We start from the raw sequence: 25,293 nt of genomic DNA on the forward strand, positions 1-25,293 counted from the left end.
TCATTTTTTTATGAATGAAGACACCCGCATGCAACAATGAGTTCACGTTTGAGTGTAGACTACAAACGTGATTAAATATGGTCAGGGATGTTCGTTACTGTCAGACACGGTCCAATAAATAGTGAACTTCATCAAAGCCTCACTGAAGCGCCTACAGTGCTTGATGCAAACAATCGCAACAAAAAAAACCTGCAGGAATTCTCCGACACCCGCTGGTCTCAGCATGATGCATGTCTACAGTAGCCTATGTCTTCTGTCATTGATCAATATGAGGACATTTTAACCACGATGGTTGAATTACAATCAAGTGCAGCTCGAAAGCGACCTCCCATACAAGAGCAATGGAATCACTCGATTTTATTATATGCCTTGTGACGTGGCGTTTGATCGGTACATTTCGGCTGCGCATGTATTTTTGGAATTTTAAATTGCTGCAATAAATTGTTGTTGTTGACTTCTAACATGTCTCTATATTTGCTGTTTAAATCTAACAGTAGTCTATGAGTAATATATCGGCGGTAACCACTGTTTTTGGATGCGAAATTGCGCCAGCTGGGCACTCTGTGGTATTGGATGTGTTTTAACAAAACACATCCAATACACAGAATGTCCGCTGGTGGCGCCACTGAGGCTATAGTAGGCTAACGATGCTCTTAGCATCCTACGTGACCCTGGAGTCCTCGTTAGCTATGAGCGTTTTCACGACGTTCGTTACCAACGATGCTTTCGGGAAACGGTGTGAAAACTGTACGATGCTTGTACGACGCACTTCACGATCCACTTAGTCTAACGATGCTTTCGGGAAACGGGGCCCTGGTCATACCAAACTGGATCTTTTTTAAGTGATTTCAGAGTTACGGCACACTTTCAGGCGGCTTCGTAACCCAACGGAGGAGTGCCGAAAAATATTTAGGCTCAGAGCGAGGCTCAGCGCGGTGCTCAGCACGTTTATTTCGGGACCTTGCCTAACTTTTGGCGGTGGAAACGCCAGTATAAGCGAACAAAGCCACACCGCACCGCTTGCTGGAAACGCAAATATAAACGAACACAGCCGCAACGAACAGTACCGCACCGCTCGGTGGAAACGAGGCATAAGACTAAGCACAGGGTTTGTTGGTTCTCGGAGCCTAGACTTGAGGGGATAACCCCTCCCTCCGGGCTGCTCCAGAGCCAGGGCTCCTGCTTATTGGTTCATAGCACAGCCAGGGCTCCTGATTATTGATTCATAGCGCAGCAAGGGCTCCAGCCTATTTGTAAATAGATTTTTGCACGATTCAAACCCCTTAGCTCATTGGTCGCCAACCCGTCGATCGCGATCGACTGGTCGATCTTTGAGGCTTTCCATGTAGATCCCGAAAATAATAGAAAAATAAATACACAATATCCTATATAATGCATGATACATTTTCATAATAAGTATAGCAAGCACATCTCTCCCTCTCTGGAGGTCTACTATTTTTTTCAGTGTAGCAGCGCTGCATTTAACAGTGTCTGATTTAAGTGACCAATGAGATTAAAGAAGATTAGGGCGTGGGGCGCGAACGTCAATATTGGCCTGTTGCTACAGTACGCCTCTCTGGTGATAGCTAGCATGGCAGAGGCTCCACGAAAGAAGACGAAAACGTACAACTTCCCTTCAGAATGGGAAGAGGAGTTTATTTTTACTTTGGTGAAAGACAAGTGTGTGTGCATGTTATGCCACCAAACACAAGCACTGTTCCAGGTTTCCTCTAAAAGAGGAAACCTGGAACGGCACCACAACACCAACCACTCAAAATTCAAAGACAGCTACCCCCCCAAAGAGCGCAATCCGTGCAAGAAAAATTGAGGGGCTGAAATTGGGGTTGAAGGCCCAGCAATCGCTTTTCACAAAACCCGTTACGCAAAATAAGGCTGCTACTGAAGCATCCCTTTGCATTAGCCACCTGCTAGCTAAACAAAAGAAACCTTTCACAGATGGAGATTTAATCAAAGAAGCAATGGCCATCACCGCAGAGACAGTTTTCAACGACTTCAAAAACAAAGACGACATTAGAACTGCACTTCATGATGTACCGCTTGGCCCTGCGACAGTGACAAGGAGGGTCGAATCACTGTCAGAGGATGTGGATCGACAAGTATTAAAAGACTTGTCCCGCTGTGAATAGCTTTCTCTACAGTTCGATGAATCCCTGGATGTAATGAACACAGTCCAGCTTGTTGTATTTGTCAGAATGGCTTTCCAGGATTCTACAACCAATGAGGACTTCCTTACTCTTTTGCACTTAAAGGAGAGAACGAGAGGTGAGGATATTTAACAGGAGTTCAAAAAGTATATAGACGAAAACGGCATCCCCATTAATAAAGTACTTGCCATTACTACTGATGGGGCCCCGGCAATGCGAGGTGTGCGGGCAGGTTTCTTAGCGCTGTGCCGTAATGACCCCAAATTTCCCGCATTCATGGATTATCACTGTGTTATCCATCAACAGGCCTTGGTTGGGAAAGTCTTGGACTTTTTCCCCATGTCATGACACTGGTGGTCAAACTGATAAACTCGATTAGAGCAAAAGCGCTTCAGCACCGCTTATTCAAGGCGTTATTGGATGAGCTCAATGCCGCATACGGAGACCTGCTTCTCCACACTGGAGTCCGGTGGTTGAGTCGCGGCAAAGTGTTGCAGTGATTTGTTTACTTGCTGCCTGAGACTTTTTTGTCAAAAAGGAACGAGGAGCACAAGGAACTGTCCGATGATGCGTGGCTACTGGATCTGGGGTTTTTGACAGACCTAACGGCAAAACTTAACACACTCAACAACGAGCTGCAGGGAAAGGACAGACACCTGCCCCACATGATTAGCGCAGTGAATGGGTTCAAGGCCAAGCTGGGTGTTTGGACCACACACCTAAAGAACAAGAGGCTGACCCACTTCCCCAACCTGGAGAAAATGTCACACGCCATCAAAAACAAGGATGTTTTTAACCCTGAGCAGTACTGTGCCCAGCTGGACAAAGTGAGAACTGAGTTCAATCGGCGTTTTGTTGAGTTAGACGTCATGGAAGATATTGTTGCATTCCTCTCAAACCCATTCCTTCCCATTGATATAGAACAGGTAGCAGACAGATTCCAGCATGTATTTGCTTTGCCAAGTGGAGTTGACATGGAGATGGTTGATTTGCAAAATGACATAGAGCTGAAAACCAGATCAAGGGACAGTGACTTTTGGGGACTGGTCAGCAAAGAGAAGTATCCTCTCCTCACTGCATGTGCACTATGAGTGAGGGCCTACTTTGGATCTACTTATCTTTGTGGAATGGCGTTTTCACAAATGAAAATAATCAAATCAAAGTACAGGAGCCGCCTTACAGACCAACACCTCATTGACTGTCTCAGGCTGGCTGTCTGTAGCTATGAGCCAAACTTCAAGGCACTCACTGACAGTATTCAGTCACAGCCATCACACTAATTTGAGCAACATAACTGCAAGAGTTTTGCCTTTAGATGGCGTTGTGAGGTGATGCTGCTTTAGATGGGACATGGCGCTAAGTTAAGTGTGTAGATTTTTTCCTCTTTGTTCTTGCTCTTTGTGTTTGCTGTGTTGTGTGTGTGTTATGCAAATACAGTTGTACAATATTATAAATGGGAAATAGGGCACATGGCTTTATTTTTTGTTTTCAGTTAGTTTTGCTGAGCAAAGAATTACATGTAATTCATAAAATTAGACTCAATAAAAGGCCTTAAATTGGAAATACATTCTGCGCAGTCTGTTTTTTCTCAAGTCTTCAATAGGTAGATCTTGCCTTTCACACAGGTTGAGGTCAGAGATCTTGGGCTTAAAAAGGTTGATGACCACTGCCTTAGCTAGTCACACCCACTCAGAGGAGGAATTTCCTCCTCTCTCTCATTGAACCCCATGTTATTTACCGGCCACCAACACTGCCAGGGAAATTAATGGGAGTCTTTGGAGGCTGAGGGAGGAACGTCCTCAAGCAAGTAATTTTCAAAAGGCGATAGGGGGTGCTAATGTCCCTTTACCAAGGGAAACAAACATTACATATACAAAGGCAATAAAGTAGTCATATTTAAGGGCATTAATTCATTAAAGTAGTCTGGGCAATCTACATTTTTATTCTCAACAATGTTAAGGAGGATCTTCCTCCCGCTCCTCACTGGAGAAGCCTCCACTGATATATATATATATATATATATATATATACATATATATATATATATATATATATATGCATATGTGTGTGTATATATATGTGTATGTATATAAATATGTGTATACATGTATATATATATGTATGTATTTAAATATGTGTGTGTATATATCTATACTGTATGCATATTCATACATCAGTGGCTAGCGTGACTTTTGATACAAGGCATGCTAATGAGAATCCTAAATACATTTAAATATGCCACACTCATGCAACCCGCGACAGCAACCCTCTTATTAAGAAGTGCATGCATTGGATTTTTCTTACTCGTGCATTGAAACGAATCCTGCCAAACCAGATCAATGTACCACTCAATGTATGACAAACCTCTAATGTAATAATATGATGTTGTTTGGTGTGATGGTCTACGGGTGCATACAACAGTAGTATCCTTGAAATTGTGTAGCTTAGCTTAGTCCCGAGGGGGCATTGTTGGTGTCACAAAGCTGAGGTGAATCCAGCTTTTCTCCCAACACACAATGAGCTCTTTGAGCCCCTCCCCCCTCTCTCTTTGAGCCCCTCCGCCCTCTCTCTTTGAGCCCCTCCGCCCTCTCTCTCACCAAAACGGTAGTTGACATAGAGCGCATGAATGCGATATGCTCAACACTGCATTCAAGCCTTACAACGTAGATTCACATAGAGCTTGAAACACAGCTGCACATCTCTAGTCATGAAATGATCAGAGGAAAAACTATATATGTTCATAAATCATAGTTAATTAAAAAATATATATAAAGATTTATTTAAGAAAATTAAGAAATTCTGTCTGCTTTCAGAACGCGTGGGCATGCAACACATTCACAGATTCTATGACAGATAAGACTTCAAAATGCAAAAATGAATCGCTAAAACATTATTTAATGTACGCATACACCAGTCCCCTCTCTAGCATAGTGAGCCCAGACAACAGTTTCACATAGCTAATTAAACAGTCTCACCCCCTCCCTGTACTGCAATTGTCAATGACCAAATCAGGGAAGTGTGTACCTAAAAGACAAAGTTGCCTGTGTTTGTATCAAGCAGAGGAATGCATAATGGGATTACTGCTCCCTTTTGGCCGGTTGACCCCAGGTAAAAGGATAACCCTAAAGAACTCTAGGAATAGGCTGACTAGATAATACAACTAATAGAAAACAAAGCTTGAATCGCTTAAGTAAACATGGATTTTTCCATCACAATATCACCATAACTAATAGAGTGAAATTATTACCAACGTTATGTATCACTTTTCACTCTGGACTAAGCTGCACACTTGATGGCCTGGCTATTAATGATGTTGATTGACTATCCCTCAGTCAACATGTAATTTTGGCTCAGCCTTAATGACATCAGCATCCAGTGGTGGTTGGTGAATTTTATTTTAGGGGGGGCTAAAAGTTTGTAAACCAAACCCCCTGTAGGGGGGTCTGGGGGCATTCTTCCCCCGAATATTTCTTTGCGATTTTCACATACAAACTAAGCATTCTGGTGCACTCTGACAAAATAATAAAGACAAAAGAGAACATTTCCTTACAAAGACGAATGGAGCCGGGGAACTAAGTTTTAACTTAATTTATTTGCCTTGTAGAATTCAGCAAGATTAAAAGTGCAAATACATCAATAATAATTGGGAATTATACACAAGAGAGAATGTGATTCTAAAATGGGTGAGTTACGGCCAATCTATTGTGTTGGTAACTTCACTCACAAATCTATTGTTGTGAGGGCCGCTGTATCCCAGTGTCCCATCCTCACGGGAAGGGGGGGTGGGGGACAGAGAGAGAGAGAGAGAGAGAGAGACTACATTAGACGTGTTCGCACTGTAACGACTGCCAACTGCACTGTTTTTATCACAAACATGAAGCAAGCCTCATGTCCCGAATAAATTCAATATCAGGCCTCGAATCACAACAAATAGAATGCAGGGAGACAGCAGGCAATGGAGAAACTAAATGATTTTCCAAAATCACATCCGTGGTACAGTCCAGAGATACAGCACCAAGTTACAGCAATTAATAATGCTCTATAAACAATTAGATAAGTAGGCTACAAACATGTTCTGATGGCAAAAGTTTCTCACACACACACACACACACACACACACACACACACACACACAAACAGAACGTGTTCGCACTGTAACGACTGCCAACTGCACTGTTTTCATCACAAACATTATGAAGCAATCATCATGTCCCGAATAAAATCAATATCAGGGCAGCTTGGGCCTACCTTATTTGAAGAGCAGCTCACATCGACGGCCTTTCTGGGTCGCAAACAGGTTAATCACCATGTCATTGAAGTCCGGTGATTTTTGGATGAGGTCCCGCTCAATAGACAGCATCGCTAGGGTGTTAAGCCTATCTTGTCCCATGGTACTTCGGAGAAATGTTTTGATCCTCTTCAGTGTACTGAAGCACCTCTCTGTCGGCCGATGTCATAGGGGTTGTCATTGCTATTTGTGTTAATTTCAATGTCTTCGAAAAAGTGCACTGAAGATTGTTCTCCGTAAACATCCTCAAAAGTGACATTGCAGACGTCAACCCCACAAACTCTGAGCTACTGTACATCACCAGCAGCTCCCCGTGCAGTTTCTCTTTGCAGATCATCGGGAAACGTTCACATGCAATGTCCAGCTGCTTCTTGGGGAAACTGGTTTTAAACTGTGGAAACAGTTTGGGGTCTATCAGCTCAAATTACACTAAGTGTCGGGCCTTCTGAAAGCGGGCCTGGGACTGCGTTATCATTATGTCGCAGCACTGTGCGCCAGCTCCATGCAAACCAAACATCCAACCAACCGTAACATTCTGTTTTTTAAAGTAACACATTCATCTTACAGCTGCTTGCTGCATAGCTCAAGCTCACAAAACCCACAACCTCCCCATCTCCCCTGCTCGCCGGCTATGCGTTGCTCCACTTTGAATCAAGATAAAACTTTTTAGAAGTTATGTATGTATGTATTCATGCATATATATATATACAAACCATGGCTACCAGCTTATAATAAACTTAAACAGGTTTCTTTTCATGCTAACCTAGTTTCTTTCCGAAAAATTACATTTTCCTTGCCATTTAGAGGACTTATGGTTAGCGGTTGTCATATAATGTGGCCCAGGAAGCCTTCTGAGATTGTACTGTGATTAAGAGCTATACAAACTAATTTACATGGCTGAAACATCATGTTTCTGCAGTTCTTTTCTCCATAGGGGAGGGTTATTTGTTGCACCCCCTTCTCGTTTGGTGCTGGCTGCTCAGAACTTTACCCCCAAATGTGTTTCCCTGGCTATTAATAAATATTGTGGAACCTTGAATGAATGAAGACTCAGTCGGGAAAAACAAACTGCTTTTTGCATTTTATTTGAACTGTTTTGCCTTTTGCAGATTTTTAACTTGTTGCCAGTCCAGAGAGCAAGCAGCTATCCATATGAAGTCAATGATCCTGAGGCTTGTTTGAGGGTGAGATCTAAAAGATCTATCCGGCCATACCCAGTCCATGATGACAGCAACGCATACTCAGTATTTGAGGTGCTTGTTCATTCACATACATTTAAGTTAAGAATGCAACCTAAAATGTCGAAAAAATTCTAATAATTTGTATACATTATTTGTTCATCTAGGGAGTGGGGCTGAAGATGTTCACAAATTTGGTTCTCAAATCACCTTCCTGTGTCACGTACAATGGTGTAAACTACTACCATCAACACATGGGTGAGACTTTTTTTTATTGTGTAGGGAAGTATGTTGATGTCCAATAATCAGGATACCTAATAATTATTCAGGGTTAACCCATACTCTGAACAGTACCCTCTTCAGGGTTCGGTTAACATTAAACCTTTTTACTTTGATTAGTAACTTATAGGATGAACACATACCCAATGGCAGTTGCTATGAACAGCATGGATGTTGCAGGAGGTTCTCACCCTCAACCTCCAATCATAGAGACTGTCCGTACTTTCTTCCCTGAAACATGGTTGTGGGACATGGTGGAAGTGGGGTGAGCAGTTTTTTTTATTTTCAGAATTCATCTTACTTGGATTTCCGAGTTATAAATGTAATAGCTTAGAAGCTGAGCAAGAGAGTGGTTTATTATGTCAATTTGAAACAAATTATTGTTTTTCGTGATCAAATTATTGAATGAGTGGAAATTAATTAACAAGACAAAAAAGTAAATTTACTCTTCATGGGAGTATTAGGAGGCCAGGCAGTTAGTTCTCTCTCTCTCTCTCTCTCTCTCTCCCTCTCTCTCTCCCTCTCTCCCTCTCTCTCTCCCTCCCTCCCTTCCTCCCCCTCCCTCCCCAGAAAGTCAGGTATGAAAGAGGTGCCCGTAACTGTCCCGGACACCATCACCACCTGGGAGACTGAGGCTTTCTGCCTGTCAGAGCAGGGTTTTGGCCTGGCCCAGCCCAAAGAGCTGGTCGTCTTCCAGCCCTTCTTCCTTGAGCTCAGCCTCCCCTACTCCATCATCCGAGGGGAGAACCTGGAGCTGAAGGCGACCGTCTTTAACTACCAAAGCAGCTGTATAATGGTACACCAACAACATTCCTTACTTTCATAGAATACCCCCTGATATATGTCATTAATTGTACTGTAATGTGAACATTTACATGTAGACATTACATGTAGATTTAGATTTATCAGCTACAATCATATTGCTGAGGGTTTCATTTTTTTCTTACTTTCAGCTCTATTAAACTAAACCAATTTTTCCTAAAGGATTTGGCCGGTTTGGTAAGACCCCAGGTTCATTGTTGACATAGTTTTTGCCAAGATATTAATCCGCCATGATTTTTTTTTAACTCACCTCCTCTAGAAGCATTCTACAAAAAGACAGTTGGCCATCAATTAGCATCAATCATATAACAAACGAGTGTTAAGCAACTCCTATAGCTGTATCATTGTCGTGTCCAACCCAGGTAAGCGCACACGGACTGCCCTGGCTAGGTAACTTTCTCCAATGGTGCCCATCAACAAATCCACAAGTTTTGATTCTGTGTTGACATGCCAGTTCCCATGCTCACACAGACGGACAAAACAAAGATACAGCTATGGGAGCTTTTAAATACTTGTTTAGGATATAATGGATATCAACTGATAAATTTTTGCAAGTGTCTACACAGGAGGTGAGTTGAACAAAAGTCCTGGTGATTGATTAACATCTTGACAAAGTCAATGACCTGGTGTCTTAACAAACCAGCCACATCCTTTAAGCCATGCTTTCAATAACAGAGGGTGTGTGTTCTGGCAGGTGAGCATGGGCCCCTTAATCTCTTCAGACTACACGCTCACACGACTCGCCGGGGCCCAGCAAGCCTCCTGTCTATGTGCTAAAGGCCGCAGGACTCAGAGCTGGAAACTGACCCCAACAGCCCTTGGTGAGGGTTAAAAACACAGTACTCCAGTAGACTGAAGACATTTCACAACAAATCATAGACATAGTAGACCATTGAAGCATGTGTTTTTATTGTGCTAAAGCCGTGATGTATACTTTTATCTGTAGGGCCTGTGAACGTGACCATGATTGCAGAGGCAGTGAGTTCCCACACCTCGTGTGACAACGAGATTGTGAACGTACCCGAGAGAGGCCGCATGGACGTGGTCACGCGTTCTCTCATCGTGAAGGTGATGATTACACCATCCAAATGGTACTGTAATCTGAAAATCATTTTGAGTGTGTGTCTGTATATACAATACATATATATGAAATGTTTTCTTGTATCATTATTTTTTTTAGGCTGAGGGAACCGAGCAGACAAAGACACACAACATCTTGCTCTGTCCAAAAGGTAAGTGTGAACTTTTTCTTTTTTTTAAATGATAATTTAAAATAGTGATCTCGCAATTTGCATGATCACTATTTATACTTCTACATGCTCTTTTATCTATTTAAATGATGGATTAGGTCATTTGAGAGAGGTTTTCACAAATATTTGCCATAGTGAAAAATATGTTTTGAATCATCCTTTTATTTTTACTCTTTATTTTTCAATTCTTCTAAAAACAAGAACAACACGGGGTGACACTATGAGTAAAACCTTCAATACAATTTTTTACTTCTTTTTTCCTTTCTTAGTCCATTAAACAGTTTGAGCCATCCTTTTTCTTATATGCTATCCATTTTTCCCAGCAGTATTCAAAGAACTCTGCTTTAGTCCTCAGGCAGTAGGTCAGCTTTTCCATGGAATATATTTATACTACAATGTCCGTCCGCTGGCCCAGCCCAGGAGGGTCAAGTTTCAACCAGATCCTTGTGATGGCCTTTTTTACCTGCAATTATCAAGATTTAAAAAAGAGTTGTCTTCTTTTCCAATTATACCGCCCGGATTTAAACCCAGGTGCATATCCGTAGTTCACTTTTACATATAGTGTACTTCTCATTTATTTTTTTGTAAACTCCTGTACAGTTTAGAAACAATGAGGGTGTTTGTTTATATTAACCTGTTAGCACTCCAATTTCTTCATTACCATCTACTGATATCCCTTTTTTAATTTCTGTGTCATAAATTCTGTGTCAAATTCTCAATTGTAAGTACTTGAACATATCCTCACTTTCTAAGTTAAACTAAAATAAATCAGTTTCTCCAGATCCAAAATGGGAAGTTTGAGAAGGCCAAATCAAAAGTTTACTGTCTCCAGCAAGTTTATATATTATATTTGACAACCTCATTCCCTAATTGGAGTGTCTTGAATCCTTTATTCAGCCCAAATAAACCAAGATATTAGTTTATCCCAAGCTGTAAATTGGTAATCAGGGACACTAACTGGAAGCGATACAAATAAGTACAACTTCGGCATTAAATTAATTTAACACAATCCACTTGCTGTCCCTCTGGCTGTTTCTCTCTGTCTCTGTATGTATTCTTCCTCCTCACTCTGGAATTTTCCTCTCTGTGTCAGAGCCCTCACTTTCATCACATACCCTCTCCCGCACCTCCTCTGGATCTCTGCTTCTCATCTCTCTCAATACCTTGACTTGTTTCTCTCCCTTTTTTGTTTACCGGGGCAAAAAAGGATGCTATGTCCCTTCCTCGTTTCATGATGATGAAAAAAAACATAGGGGCATGCATTACATTTCGTTGCCTAACCATCCCTCCCTACTTAACATACAACTTTGCTTGTGTGTATTTGTTATCGCAATGCAACAGCCAAAACAGATTAAGCTACGTGGTTCACATCACAAAATTGTGTAGCCTAGAACTATCAAGGATACTGACATTTGGATACTCGCTTCTGCTTCGATGAGTTTGCTTGGATATGATTAAATTTCTAAATATACCGAGACTACACATTTACAAACTTAATTGCATTATCAATGTGAGGAACTAAAGTAACACGGTTATTTGCATGAACAACAAGTCACTTACAATATGAAAGTTTTGCTTACTTTCGATATACCAACAGGAGAAATTGTAGCTCCTTTCTTCAAGAGTAGTTGCTGAGCTCTCATTCACTGACCAGCAGCACCAATGTTTGGGTGCGCCGCTCTAATTTAACAGTGTACAACGTTGCTGTAACGGGTCGGGAGAGGACCCAAATGCAGCAGACATAGGCAGGCAGACAATCGGTATTGAATTTTATTTAACACATTCCTTGTGGACAGTTCGAAGATATCACAGTGGGGCAAACTCGCTTCGTGGGTAGACACGGAGTGTCCTTGGAGGACATGCTGTGGGAGCCGGCAGGTGATCTGAGCAGACGGAAGACAGGCAGGGCGCAGGCAGAATCTGTTGTCAGGGGCAGAAGCTAGGGTCATTCACCGGTACAGAGACAGAGCAGGCAGGTCGGGGACAGGCAGGGTCGATACCGGGGAATCAGACCGGAAAAAGCTGGAGACTAGTATATAGGACAATATAGGACAATATGTCTGGTTGATTAGTGATCAGAAGAAGCTGAGTGCAACAGGTGAGGAGGGTTGGTCTGATGAGCGGGTAAGCAGAAGGAGGGGCTTGTGGAAAAACACTGGGAGCTAAGGTGCATTAGTTCTGCTTTTGGGCCTTGCATGTAAAATCATAATAATTTCATAATTTTTTATTTGGTCAGCAAGGGGGGGCCAGGGACATTCCTACAGAGGCATGGGCCTCCGTGCAGAACCGCCACTGTTGGAGCTCAAGCAGCATCCCCAGCAGGTCCCTTTAAACAGCTTTAAAGGTTGTATCAGCGAACAGTTTGAAGCGAGATCCAAAACAAACAGAGCCAGCTCGCCCCTCCCTTCCATGTTTCGTGCATCCAGTAAAAACTATCATGAACGCAGCGCAAAACCCCACAACACCCACCCCTTGTTGGTGATTGGTTGGAATACTATTTATTTCGGTTTTGAGTGGTTGGTAGTACCATTGTTTTTGTTTACGATCTTGGAGCATAGGCTGATAACAGAGACGCGTTTTTTTGACAGCCTGCTTATGGGGCGCGCAGCTGTCTGATCGTGAGGAAAGATCAGATGAATGTGATCATATATGATTCGGCCCATGCTTCATGTTTCGGAGGGCTCCAGAGGTACTCGTAGGGTGCTAAGAGCATCATTACTATAGCCTCAGTGGAGTCACCAGCTGGACATTCCGTGGTATTGGATGTGTTTTATTAAAACCCAAAGTTGAACGCGGGAACAATTGGCATAACAGTTAAAAGAACTAGCCTGGTCCTACCAGACTCTCGTACTTCATTTTATTTGCACAGAGTCTGGACCCACTCAATTGACAAACGTTAACTCACTTGAAGGCAGGTGTCTGTTGAAGTTTAAAACTATTGGATCTGCCCAGTGCCACTCTGGATCTGCCATAACCAGTCGCTAAAGTTTGGCCGTGAATCACATTGCGCGCAGGCTGTAAACAAACCAAACACTGTGTGAAGATGTCCGTCAACAAAGCGGACTTTAACGTCATTGTTCTCAGCCACTCCCTCCGCTTATTGGACGCACAAGATTTGGACGGAGAAAACCCAGGAATATACCACAAACCCAGACGTAGTACTGAAGAGAAATTAAAATCGAGAAGAAGTACTTAGGCGGGCGGAGCCAGGCTATAAAAGAACTACAACGATAAAAAACACAAGACAAACACTTAAAGAGTCCCAGGCTACATGCGACAATAACATTCAACATTACAATATGAAAAGCAAACTACACTATTTCGGTGTTTTAGTTAGTTTTAAGCCTGGCCCGAAATCTACTACTGCTGCTTCGGTTGACCCTGCAGCAGCAGATGCCACTACCAGAGCTACGGAGACTAGACACAACAGAAAAGTGTGTGTGTGTGTGTGTGTGTGTCCAGTCCTCCGATTTATGTGTATACCACATAACAAGTAGTCAACAGAAGACAATGTTTTAATCCCACTGCATTTCTCCTTTTGACTTTTAGATGAGAACCCCTGACCAGCCTTTCAGACTGGATGTCAGGCTAGAGAATTTAAAAACAGCCATCCTTGATTAGAGTGGAGGGAAAGAACGTTAGGTAAACGTCACACAATTGAAATTCATAAAGTTAATTACTATGCAAATGAGTATAGCTAATTTATGGTCATTTTTAAGGTGCAGTAATTTCTTTTACACAATTCAATGACTGTATGGTATGTTAGATAACAGTTAGAGCTAAAATTAAAGCACTTGAAAGAGTGAAACATTAATCTCCTTCTCATGCATTGGTTAGCCATGGTTGTAAACGGTTCATTAAATTATTTTGAGTAGATTTTGACCTGTAAAAGTCAAAGTAAAAGTAAAAAATATAATTTTAAAGCATTGTTGTTAGCATTAAGCTTCTACTGGGAGAACACCACTAGCCATGTAAATGGGGGTCCCCACACACAAACGCCCAGTGGTGGGTAGAGTACTGAAAATCTATACTCAAGTAAAAGTAAAATTACTTCCTTCAAAATCTACTTGAGTAAAAGTAAATATTGAAATTGGAAAACCTACTTGAGTAAGAGTAAAAAAGTACTTTGTTATAAAGTTACTCAAATTACAAGTTACTTTACATTTTTGTATTGGAGTGCTTGGATCAGTGAAAATGACATAATGTGTTTGAATGCGTGAGTGAGTTAGAGAGAGATGCACTCCTAAAACATTTCTTCACAAGTTGTACAACAAAAGCAATCTGTACAACAAAGAATGAAATTTCATTTCAAACAAATGTACACTAAGCTATGTGCATGTGACAAAAGGCAAGAGCTTTGTAGGAACACAACCAATTAGACACAAACGAGACTGGCTTGGTTAGCTGATTGGCCAATCAGATTTTTCTTGACGTGTTTGCGATCCAGCCTACGCATAGCATGCACACACACTCACAGAGCCAGACACAACAATGACAAACAAGTTCCTGAGTGGTCTGCAGAATACAGTGTAACATAGTATCTTTAGAATTATATAAACTCTACGTGGACCGTAACCCCGCATCCCCTGGCGAAAATATCTTCCTGCGTGTCTGCATCCATGCGATCCTAGTCCGCAGTCCCAAGTTCGTAACAGCCGTCTCCACGGCTATGGAATCGCAACAATGGAATATGTAGTTGAGTAAAGAGTAGAATTCTAAGTCAAATATTTACTTGTGTAAGAGTAAAATTACAGACTTAAAAAAGAACGTGAAAAGTACTCGTTACCCGAAAAATGTACTTTTTTACTCATTTGCTTTACTTGTTACGTGTTACAGTACTACCCACCACTGCAAACGCCCCATATCTAACAATCATATCTCAAGCATGTGATGTCATCACGCTCGAGCGTAAACATAGACAAACTGAAAACATACAAAGCTGGTATGAAATTAAGCTATTAATTCTGAAAAAGATATAAATGATATCGAAAATCTGTTGAGAGATATTTGAAGATACAAGTGTTTTGATTTGTTAAATGTTAAAAATTGACGATCTTAGCTGCATAATCATGATTGAAATAGAGAGACCTGTTTCCAAGCTGAATTCTTCCTTTCTTCTAGGCTTCTAGATAGATTGACGAACACAGAGATTTTGACATCCATTAGTATTGCAGTTAACTTGGCCTCTCCCGCCAATCCTAAACTCTCCACTATGGTCACTCCAATGTACCTGTGTATTCCCTACCCACAATGCAAACGTTTCCCTATAATAATCTTAATCACCCATTGTCTCACTGAATGTATACTTGGTTACTTTGCTGCCTGTACTTTCCCATGATCATGCTCTAATATTAAATCAAATATTTTGCTTGCCGACGTGCCCTTAAAAGTAAGTTTCTCTTCATCACTCACTAAAACACTCAGAACAAAATAATGCTGCTCTTAGATCTTATATCATCTGACAAGAGCCGAGAAAACCAACGTAAAAGTACTTTCACAAAACGACAAATAAACAAAAATGAAAACAAAGTAAAATGAGGTATACTTGGTGGAATACAAACACTTTTCTTTGGAAATCCAGAATTCTCATGAGAGCACATTTTTAATTTGCTCAGCGTCACTCTGGGAATGAGTAACATTTCCCGATTCCCCTGGATCCGAATATTAACCAATCATATCGGTGTATCTGATATAGGCGGGCCAGAAGTGAGCTAAACAGATGACAACAGCTCTGCTACGGAATCAGTCAGTAAACATTGCAAGATGGCTACGGGTGAACACAAGTTGTTTGAAACGGCTTTGGCCGCTTCAATAAAAGAGTTTGACTTAGCTATTCCGCTGTTTTACAGACCGGATACGGTAAGTCTAATCTATCGGTTAGCTCCGCTGGTAGCTTAGCATATGGGGCTCTGTGCTGTGTTCCAATATCCATACTATCCGTACTTACTAGCCTTAGTTTGAGTACGTTGGGCGTTCCAATTCAGATCGGGCGAAAATAAGTGTACTGAAAGAACCCGGATGGTGTGCTCAAAACGGTCAAATCGCGAAGTGTGGATCGATGTACACTTTTCGTAATCAACGGCAGCCATCTTAGCTATGTAGCGGAAGAGGGCGGAGCCAGGCTGAGCCAAAGTCGGCGCATTTTCCACATAGCCTGCATTAATAGTCATTTTGTAGTTTTCATAGCTTTCATAGCTTTTTATAGCTGCTAGGCGTAAAGAGTTCACCGTTCAAAGCGGGATGTTTATTGTGGGGGAGGAGCTGCGGCGGCAGTCGTGATCGTAATTTCCGGTTTGTTGACCACGGATCTTTGTTACATTTCTTCCTTCTGGTTTTGCCATATGCCTTTATTACATGAATATTCATGTGTTCTCCATACCTAGGAGAGAGTCTTCAGGAGCAGGTGGAGCTCAGCCTACCTGAGGATATGATCCAAGGATCTGCCAGAGCTTCAGTATCAGTCCTGGGTAAACTATGATCTTTTTACTGAGCATTTTGGGGGCTGCCTTATCAACCATGTCCAATAGGAAGAAGACCACTGAGTCTCTGTAGAATGATTCAGAACAATTAAACACACATTAACAGGTCAGCAGTATTCAGGGGAGAGGAAACCTAGTGGTCAGAGTTTTTGGCTCCCAGTCAAAGGGTTCTGGGTCCAAACCCCAATGTCTGCAGTTCACCAGTAGGCCTCCCTGATACCTTTTGTTTATTATTATTATTATTATTATTATTATTATTATATCTAAAAACTATCAACCCCTCTGAATGAGAGCATATGCTGTTGAAAGATATAGTTAAAACATTTCTTAAAACATCCATGCTCTCACCTTAAACTTCCCACAGGTGACATCTTGGGCCGAGCCCTCAAGAACCTAGACGGTCTGCTGAGCATGCCTTATGGATGTGGAGAGCAGAACATGGCTCTACTCGCCCCCAATATTTACATCCTGGAGTACCTCACCAACACACAGCAAATTAACGCAGAGATTAAGGCCAGGGCCACTAACTTCTTGACCCTTGGTAAGTCTCCTAAGAATTCCTGCTCTTTGGATGTGTGCAGTAAATTTAATTAAAAACGTTAACGCCTCATTTTGTTTGCAATTTTCCCTGTTTTGTCCTTCCCAGAAAAGAAATAAGCTTTAATGATATGTAGATACATAGATACAGTGTATCTACAGTTGTGCAGTGTTTTTTATTCACAATTATATAATAAACAGTTATAATCACACACAGGCTACCAGAGGCAGCTGAACTACAAGCATTCAGATGGAGCTTACAGCACGTTTGGAACTGGATCTGGGAATACCTGGTAAGATTTATTAGACTTTGACGTGAATGATTTGAATTTTGAGCGACTGACATTCTTTTGTCATTATTCATCAGGCTCACAGCATTTGTGCTGAGATCCTTCGTCAAAGCAAAGTCTTTCATCTATATTGACCCAACCATCTTAGCGGACGCTAAGTCTTGGTTGGAGAGCAAACAACAAGACAACGGCTGCTTCCAAAAGTTGGGGAGTCTGTTCAACAACAGAATGAAGGTACAGACATGGAACCTTCTTTCTGACTTTGCTTAACTATGAGGATGATAAAAGGGCCTCTTTATGTTCTGGGCAGATTTCAGTTTTGTTGAGACTAATAAGCAGAAGGTGGAGGTGCATTTTGGTGTACTGTAAACACACGCTTCAACCACATATTTGAAAAGGATCACAGAGTCAAGCTTTTTATTGCTTTGCTTCACAGGGAGGTGTCTCAGACGAAGTCACTCTCTCTGCGTATGTGACAGCCGCTTTGTTGGAGACCAATATGTCTGTTTCTGTAAGTATTGAATCTTTCAAGCACTGGTTATCTAAATTGAAAGATACCCATGCAACTATGCATAAGGGCTTACCACTTTAATTAAATTAAAATGGATACAACATGTAACATAGAGTGTTTACAATTGGTACTGCAGCTCAAATTCACAATATTGGAGAGCTTTCTCCGCCTGCCACTTCCTCCCTAGAGGCTCACTGGGGTTGCACGGTTAAGGACAATGAAAGAACACAAGCGCAAGATGAGCCGGGGCAACATTATATTTTAATACAAGTAAAATTATTATAATTTGAGTATGACAAGTGATGATGAGTCCTACACTGTAAGTTGATCAGCAAATGTGTACATTTGTAAATTATAAACCGGCTCATGTGGCATCTGTCTTGAAATCCTTCTTGACTCCAGGCTGTCTTCATCTATCAAATGCAACTCCAAGATTTACCGTATTTACCATTTTTTCCAAAGTTGAAAAGTCTCTTTAGGTCGTGTAGAATGTAGTACATTCTCTGTTGACCCAGTTTGTCTGTTTGCTGCCATAGCTGCAGCATGCTGTGTTTGTGTATTTGTTTAATAGCTAGCAACCCGTAGTACTCAGAGACTAGAGAATCACAACCTACAGACCAAAACAAAAACAAACATTCCAACCCAGAACGGAGATTTCAAAGGATAAAACACCATAACATTGTTATCGGGGAGTTTAGTATGTTTAATCTCTGATGACATGGTCATTTTAAGATTTAGTACAGTACATTTGTTACACGTAGAGAAATGAATTGACATTTTCATTTTATTAAAATTATTCACACCTTTGAATATTATTTTATGAGCCATTTAATACAGGTAATGGTGATAGTACAGCAGATACAGTATATGATATAAGTACTGTTGGAAAGTTCAAGGTTTGATAGAACCACATTATTTTGACTTTCCCGCCTACAGGATCCACAGATAAACAAAAGCATGTCTTGCCTGAGGCAAAGCCTGGGAGATAAAAGCAACACGTACGCCACGGCTCTGCTGGCTTACGTCTTCACCCTGGCTGGAGACATGGAGACACGGACTTTGCTGCTGGAGCACCTGGACAAGGTGGCCAGACAGGAAGGTCAGAGGACTTTCAATGGCTCTATTGCTCCCCTTAAACAACTTTAACATCTCCCTTATGAGGGGATCTTACAAGTGTACAGAACAGATGAGCTGGGTTAGTTGTTACTAGTTGTCTTGGTCAGGATGTGTTAGACAAGGTGGACATGAGTGACGGAGGGAGAGGATGGAGATCGAGGCCTGGGGTCGGTACACAAGGAATACGCTGTTGAAACCGATCTAACAAAGGTTGACCGCATCGTGTAATCTGTGTAACTTCTATTAAGGGTCATGTGGTTTTTGATCTGATCTTTTGTATACTTTGAAACTGTAAACTAAATAAAGCCAAGGCAGGTCCACCTCTCTTGGCCCTCAGTTTTATCCTGGGTGTGTTTTCCTCAGGGGGAAACCTCTACTGGTCTCAGAGGTCTGAGAAGTCCATTTCCCTCTCCGTGGAGATCAGCTCCTACGTGCTGCTGGCCACTCTCAGCGCCACCCCCACCACTGCTGACCTGGGCTACGCCTCCCGCATCGTCAGGTGGCTCACTAGCCAGCAGAACTCCTACGGAGGCTTCTCCTCCACACAGGTACAGGATCTCCTCTATAGGGGAATACAGCTCTATAGGGGGACCACAGACCTACTATATAGGGGGACCATAGACCTATTCTATAGGGGAATACAGCTTTATAAGGGGACCACAGACCTACTATATAGGGGGACCACAAACCTGCTCTATAGGGGGACCACAGATCTGCTCTATAGGGGGACCACAGGTCCCGCTGAAAGAAGACTCTTTGGGCCACAGTTTCCGTCTTCAAATACAATCACAGATGGTCCACTCAAGTGCATTATAGCGGGCATGTATTGATATACATTTAAAAGTAAAGAATTGTGCCGATCATACCGTTGACCGATTGAGCCTTACCATTAGCCTTCACAAACCAAAGCTTTCTTGTTGTTCAGGACACGGTGGTAGCTCTTCAGGCCCTCGCTCTTTACTCTACACTGGTGTTCAGCCCAGAAGGCTCCAGTACTGTGGACGTCCAGTTCCCCAGCGGCCAGATGACCTTTGAGGTGAACCAGGACAACAAACTGCTTTTCCAGGAGAGGACGCTGAAGGACGTGACGGGAAAATACAGTGTGGAGGTGAAAGGCACTGCTTGTGCCTCCATGCAGGTTAGCATTCAGCAGAAAAGCTTGTGCTTGGAATTTGTCTAAATGATCTTAAGACCTAAAAGAAAAAGCCACGACCTCCCATGCCCCCCCTGAGCTCCTTGTTTGACCCGTCTAGCAGGCAATGTAAGGTATTCATTCATCAAGAACACATGGAGTGAAGATATTCTGTTGTGTTCTGCTCTTCCAGTTGTCTCTTCACTACAATATTCCAACGGCAAGAGATGAATCGAGTTTCCAGATCAAGGTGACACCCGACTCTGAATGCAGCACCAACCAGCTGAGGCCTAAGGTCACCCTTAGGCTAGAGTCCAAGTAAGTAAGCCATGGGTAGATTTAGGCTGATCATTGTTATTAATTTATTTTGTTTTAAGTAACTATTTTATGTTATACTCCTCACTGACAATAACTTTCACAGATATGTGGGAAAGGAGAGCTCCACCAACATGGTGATTGTGGATATTAAATTACTTTCTGGATTTGTTCCTGAGCCAGAGTCTTTGAGAAAGGTTGGTAAATGTTTTTGACATTATTTGTCAGTGTGGGTGCCAGGGTGTTCTTTTTCATAAATGTATTGAATGTCCTCTCCCTCCTCACAGCTCAAGTCTGCACTGCTGGTGGATCGCGTTGAACATAACGACGATCACATCATCATTTACTTGAAACCGGTTAGCAAGCCAACATGCAATAGAAACACATACCGTAACATTTATTTAAAAAATAAGATACATATGGGGGGGTTATAACATACACATATCATTTATGTCATTTAAATGTATCCTATTGCATTGCGACCTTAATCACAAGTGTTTTTGACACTTGTAGACCAGCATGGTCTCCATACATCTGTTCCTGACGAAACTGTGTGCTTTCTGTCCACAGTTTTTTGCGGTTGATGTGCCCATCAACCACAGCTTAGACATCTTGCAGGACATTGAAGTGGAGAACCTGAAGCCTGCTGTGGTCAAGATCTACGATTACTACCAGCAAAGTAAATATCTACCAGATCTAAGAGAAAGGGAGGGGTTGGAAGAAGGAAAAAGGGGCTGGGGTGAATGAAAAAATGCAGACGGACATCTTAGGGTACAAAATTAATACATAATTTTGTGTAACACATATTTTTTCTACTCAGGTGACCAGGCTGAGACAGAATATAATGACCCTTGTAATACAAGTAAGAATTCAAAGTGTGTGTGTCTTTGTCTGACTTTCTCTTCATGCTTTTTTAAGTATTTAGTTTTGCATTAATTGTCTTTTTCCTTTTGCAGGGATTGCAGATGAATAAGCAGATATTCAACACTTAACCCAAGCTTTCAACAATGCAAAAATCTAACGTTTTGTTCAAAGTATATTGGTCGATATATTACTGCTTATTGTTTGTTATGTGGTATTATTGGTGGTTTTATGTCACAAAATAAAATACTTTGTTGCATTTGAAATTTATCCTTCATCAAGCTCTGTAACTGCTTGTCTTCATTTGACTATTAACGTAAATAATTAAGACTTCTGCTCAAGAGAACGTACCACACGTCATTCCAAATTACATTAAACCCAATGCTGCGAATGTCCATGACTTTTGTCCATGACTGTGACAGAAATAGCTACTAAACGTCAAAAGTATGCAGTGCTAAAGAAAATTCTCAAAGAAAGAGAGCTCCGGTAACAATCACCAATGGACACACTGGAGGTGCACTGGGCGATGGAATAAAAGTGTACAACAACGTTCAGGACGCGGTGAGGACAATGCGACAGAGGATGGCAGGTGCAGTCAAGGGAGAAGAGGGACTTACACCGATGCAGAGGCTGGAAGCTGCGTGAAAGTGGACCAGAGTCAGAACCAGGAGATAAGAATGAGGGGAAGACAGTGAGACGTAAAGGAGAAAGGAATGAGAGGAGGTGGAGAGCTACGGTGACCCGAAAAGGACAGACAATTCGGACACCCCAATTGCTTGTTGAAGACAGCTGGTTATTTTGTTCCTTGCACGTCTTTTTGGAACGCTGCAGACTGTGAGAATCTAATCTTACAATAAGCTACTCGGATATATACATCAGGCCCTTTATTTACTTATTTACTTTAATTCTTTATATTCATTGGGGCAGCTCATGTGTTAATTATAAACTGAAGAACACAAGGGATCACTTGTGATGCAAATTTAAAGGCAGGATTTAAAGACTAAATGGAAGATATACACAAAGCTCTGGCTGGGAGCTCTCGAATTCAGTTAAAAAATGCTGGACAATTATAGTGAACTTCGAAGATCACCTGTACTGGAGATCTCCGCCACTGGGGGGGGGGGGGGGGGGCTTTCACTAGGAGAGGCCCTACCCCCCACCCACCAGCAGGGAAAAGGGGGATACCCCAAATGCCTTGGAACACCAAGTTATGTTTCTTATTATCTGTTGGTTTAGTTTAGCGGGTGTTTATTTTGTCTAAATGTGTTCTCTGACATGTCGGGGAGAGTAAGATGCTCTGAGGGGAAATATGACGCAACATATTGGTATCAATATCTCCCCCGCTCACTAGTCCCCCGGCTCTAATCTGCGGGGGGGACTTTAATGTGGTACTAAACTACGACTTAGACATGATAAGTACAAGGCAAACTCGGATCCATATCTCTAAATATATGAACCTACAACTGTAGCAGGGGCGTAGCCATCATTTCAGAAGTGAGGGGGACGAATTTTTTAGTGATTTATTTATTGAGTGATTTATAATCCTCTCGCATTCAGTTGCACCTCTCCTTAGTGGCTAAAGAACCACATAACCACAAACAGCACAGCACCAGGGGACCGACTTTAGTTCTTTAAAATGGTATACTATCAAAATCTAAAGTCAAAATCTAAAATCTAAAGCTGCCAAACTCTGGTTGAGTTGGCACAGAATGACCCCCAAGCATCTACAGGGTAAGTAGCCAGATAATTAAGTGCCAAATGACAACACAGAACACGAAAAGTTCTGTAAAACACCATTCCTGTTTCAAATTATCAGCACCAAAATGGAATGGAAGTGACAAGGTAACAGTAACATAATTTAATTTAATGGCAAGAAGTGACAATTGAAAGTGACAACAATAAACATATCGACATGAAGATGTAGCTATTTTACATTTGCTGTCGTCAACTATGACAGCACAGATGTGCAAAATGAATCAAGACTAAGACAAATGGTATGACCTATACCTGCTGCCTTTAAAACACAAATAATGCAGTAGTCAAATAATATCTGCAAATAAATAAATAATAAACAAAAAGTCTCTTTGAAATTAAATATAAACTATAAACTATAATCTTTAAACATCCATGTCAGTATTTCCCTTTTGAACTAAGGGAATCAAAGGCTACAGGCTCTCCTGAATAATTTCAATGTTATCAGTTTACAATCTACAGTCAAACATTGGTATTCCCCTGACAGTTCCAATACTCACAGAATGTATTTTTGAACTCAGCATGGACTGCAAGGTGCATTCCATTTTCCATGAAAGCAATGCTGGGTGCCCCGAGACATGGTGGTATCACATGTCTGAGTCACTACAACATATATGTAGTACACTGTACACAGTACACTGATCTCCCCTAAGTGAAGCACCCAAACATGATTCTGCGCCTCTCATTAGCTGCAATAAATTGCTGAGCAATTGGTCTCCTATTTAGTTTGTCCGGTTTATCTTTGTGGATATGACACACAGCAACACTGTTGAGCCGAGACAGTGTCATTGTGCTTCGGAGCCAGGTTAACCTCAGAAGACCACTGAAGCTTCTTTCAGCCTCAGTGGAGGAGGCAGGCACAGTAAGAAGAGACCGCACAAGTATTTCTACTTGTTCAAAGAGACCCCTGACTTCTGGCAACATTCCTTGCAGAATGGTAGCAGCTTCACTGCTTGACTGAAAGTCATACTTGGACTTGAACAATGCTAATTGCACTTGAAGAGAAGGTCTGTACACTTCTGGGTATTGCAGCAAAACATCATCATCTGTCACTCTTGTTAAGAGTACTTTTTCAAGTTTCCTGATCATAAGCAGTGCTTCATTTTCAAAACATTCTGTGAATTGCATACTCACAGTGTGCAGAACCTTCAACAATTCTTTTCTGAAGTAGTCAACTGAGGAGGGAGGTACATGGGCAGCAGCCTTGCCAGCCAGGCGTTTGGGAGGGTTTTGATCCCGAGGTATTTTAATTGGAGACAGGTTGAGGTTTTCACACATTTGTGATGCTTTGTTGTAGAGACTTTGAAATTTATCAGGTGTTCTTTTTTCAGCTATGCTCTCTTGGACGCAAGTGGCAGCAGCAAGCATACCATTAACTGTCTGTGTACGACTCTGAAGAGACTTTATTGAGGCACTCCAATTCTTCTGTTACCTCTAAGGCAAGCAGAAGACCAAGAACTACATTGCCCTTTTGCAATCTTTCAAGCAAGCCATTTGCCCTGCTGGCTGAATCTGACTTACCAGATGCCATTTCCTCTAAAGCAAGCAATACAGGCTGATACTGGTTCAGTAGTGAACGAATGGCACCGGTACGTACAGCCCACCTTGTGGGACACAAGGGCCTGATACACTGGGCTGGCCCGCTCTCTCCTTTTTTAATATCCTGAAAAATGGACTTCATTTTCATTGACTGGCAAAACAGAACTCCCAATTCATGAGCCCACTGCAAAGAGTCACGAACAACAGAAGAGGCTGTGCAGGCATGTTGTGTGATTAGGTTCACACAATGGGCCCCGCAATGTACATAAGGAGCCAGAGGTTGATGCTTTTTGACAATGGCCTGTGCTCCTGAATATATCCTTGCCATGTTTGCAGCACCATCATAGGCTTGCCCTCTCAACCCAGTGATTGACAAATTCAGACGGAGCAGTACATCCATAATAACCTTTGCAAGGTTTTCTCCTGTGGTCACAGACACTTCATACATGCCAACAAATTCTTCATGAACTATCAGATCATGATCATGGTCTTGTGTTCCATCCATAATCACAGAAAACTGCAGTTGCCGAAGTGACCTGATATTATCTGCAATTTCACAAATTATTGAGTGGCTCAATAAATTCAGGATCTCGTTTTGAACTTGGGGACGTATGTTTAGTCAATTCGGGAACTCAACCATTCCCTTAGATCAGGGTCATCCTCAGATTTGTATTTTAATAGCTGTGCAAAGTTTCCTTCACTGTCATCATGCCCTCTTATAGCTAGACCCTGCCTTGCCAAGAACTGCACAGCACAGACTATTTTTAACAGACAGGTGC

General features: G+C 41.9%; 1 protein-coding gene across 1 annotated transcript in view; it reads left to right on the forward strand.

Moving 5' to 3' along the window:
- The window catches only part of LOC307073798 (alpha-2-macroglobulin-like), a gene marked incomplete at both ends in the record, with an annotated part of 44,459 nt that extends 19,974 nt beyond the window's left edge, over positions 1 to 24,485 (forward strand). Inside the window, 21 exons of the mRNA XM_079733757.1 lie at positions 7,563 to 7,706; positions 7,799 to 7,889; positions 8,031 to 8,175; positions 8,481 to 8,706; positions 9,427 to 9,553; positions 9,679 to 9,800; positions 9,913 to 9,964; positions 16,366 to 16,449; positions 16,826 to 17,002; positions 17,216 to 17,291; positions 17,366 to 17,522; positions 17,725 to 17,799; positions 18,736 to 18,898; positions 19,279 to 19,463; positions 19,841 to 20,053; positions 20,241 to 20,365; positions 20,469 to 20,559; positions 20,650 to 20,718; positions 20,933 to 21,041; positions 21,183 to 21,224; positions 24,415 to 24,485. Coding sequence (XP_079589883.1) covers positions 7,563 to 7,706; positions 7,799 to 7,889; positions 8,031 to 8,175; positions 8,481 to 8,706; positions 9,427 to 9,553; positions 9,679 to 9,800; positions 9,913 to 9,964; positions 16,366 to 16,449; positions 16,826 to 17,002; positions 17,216 to 17,291; positions 17,366 to 17,522; positions 17,725 to 17,799; positions 18,736 to 18,898; positions 19,279 to 19,463; positions 19,841 to 20,053; positions 20,241 to 20,365; positions 20,469 to 20,559; positions 20,650 to 20,718; positions 20,933 to 21,041; positions 21,183 to 21,224; positions 24,415 to 24,485 — 2,544 coding nt within the window. The remainder of the gene's footprint in view (positions 1 to 7,562; positions 7,707 to 7,798; positions 7,890 to 8,030; positions 8,176 to 8,480; positions 8,707 to 9,426; positions 9,554 to 9,678; positions 9,801 to 9,912; positions 9,965 to 16,365; positions 16,450 to 16,825; positions 17,003 to 17,215; positions 17,292 to 17,365; positions 17,523 to 17,724; positions 17,800 to 18,735; positions 18,899 to 19,278; positions 19,464 to 19,840; positions 20,054 to 20,240; positions 20,366 to 20,468; positions 20,560 to 20,649; positions 20,719 to 20,932; positions 21,042 to 21,182; positions 21,225 to 24,414) is intronic.
- Between the last annotated feature and the right edge of the window lie 808 nt (positions 24,486 to 25,293).

Source organism: Pollachius pollachius (genome assembly GCF_949987615.1).
Source record: "Pollachius pollachius genome assembly, chromosome: 3".
Classification (NCBI taxonomy): Eukaryota; Metazoa; Chordata; class Actinopteri; order Gadiformes; family Gadidae; genus Pollachius; species Pollachius pollachius.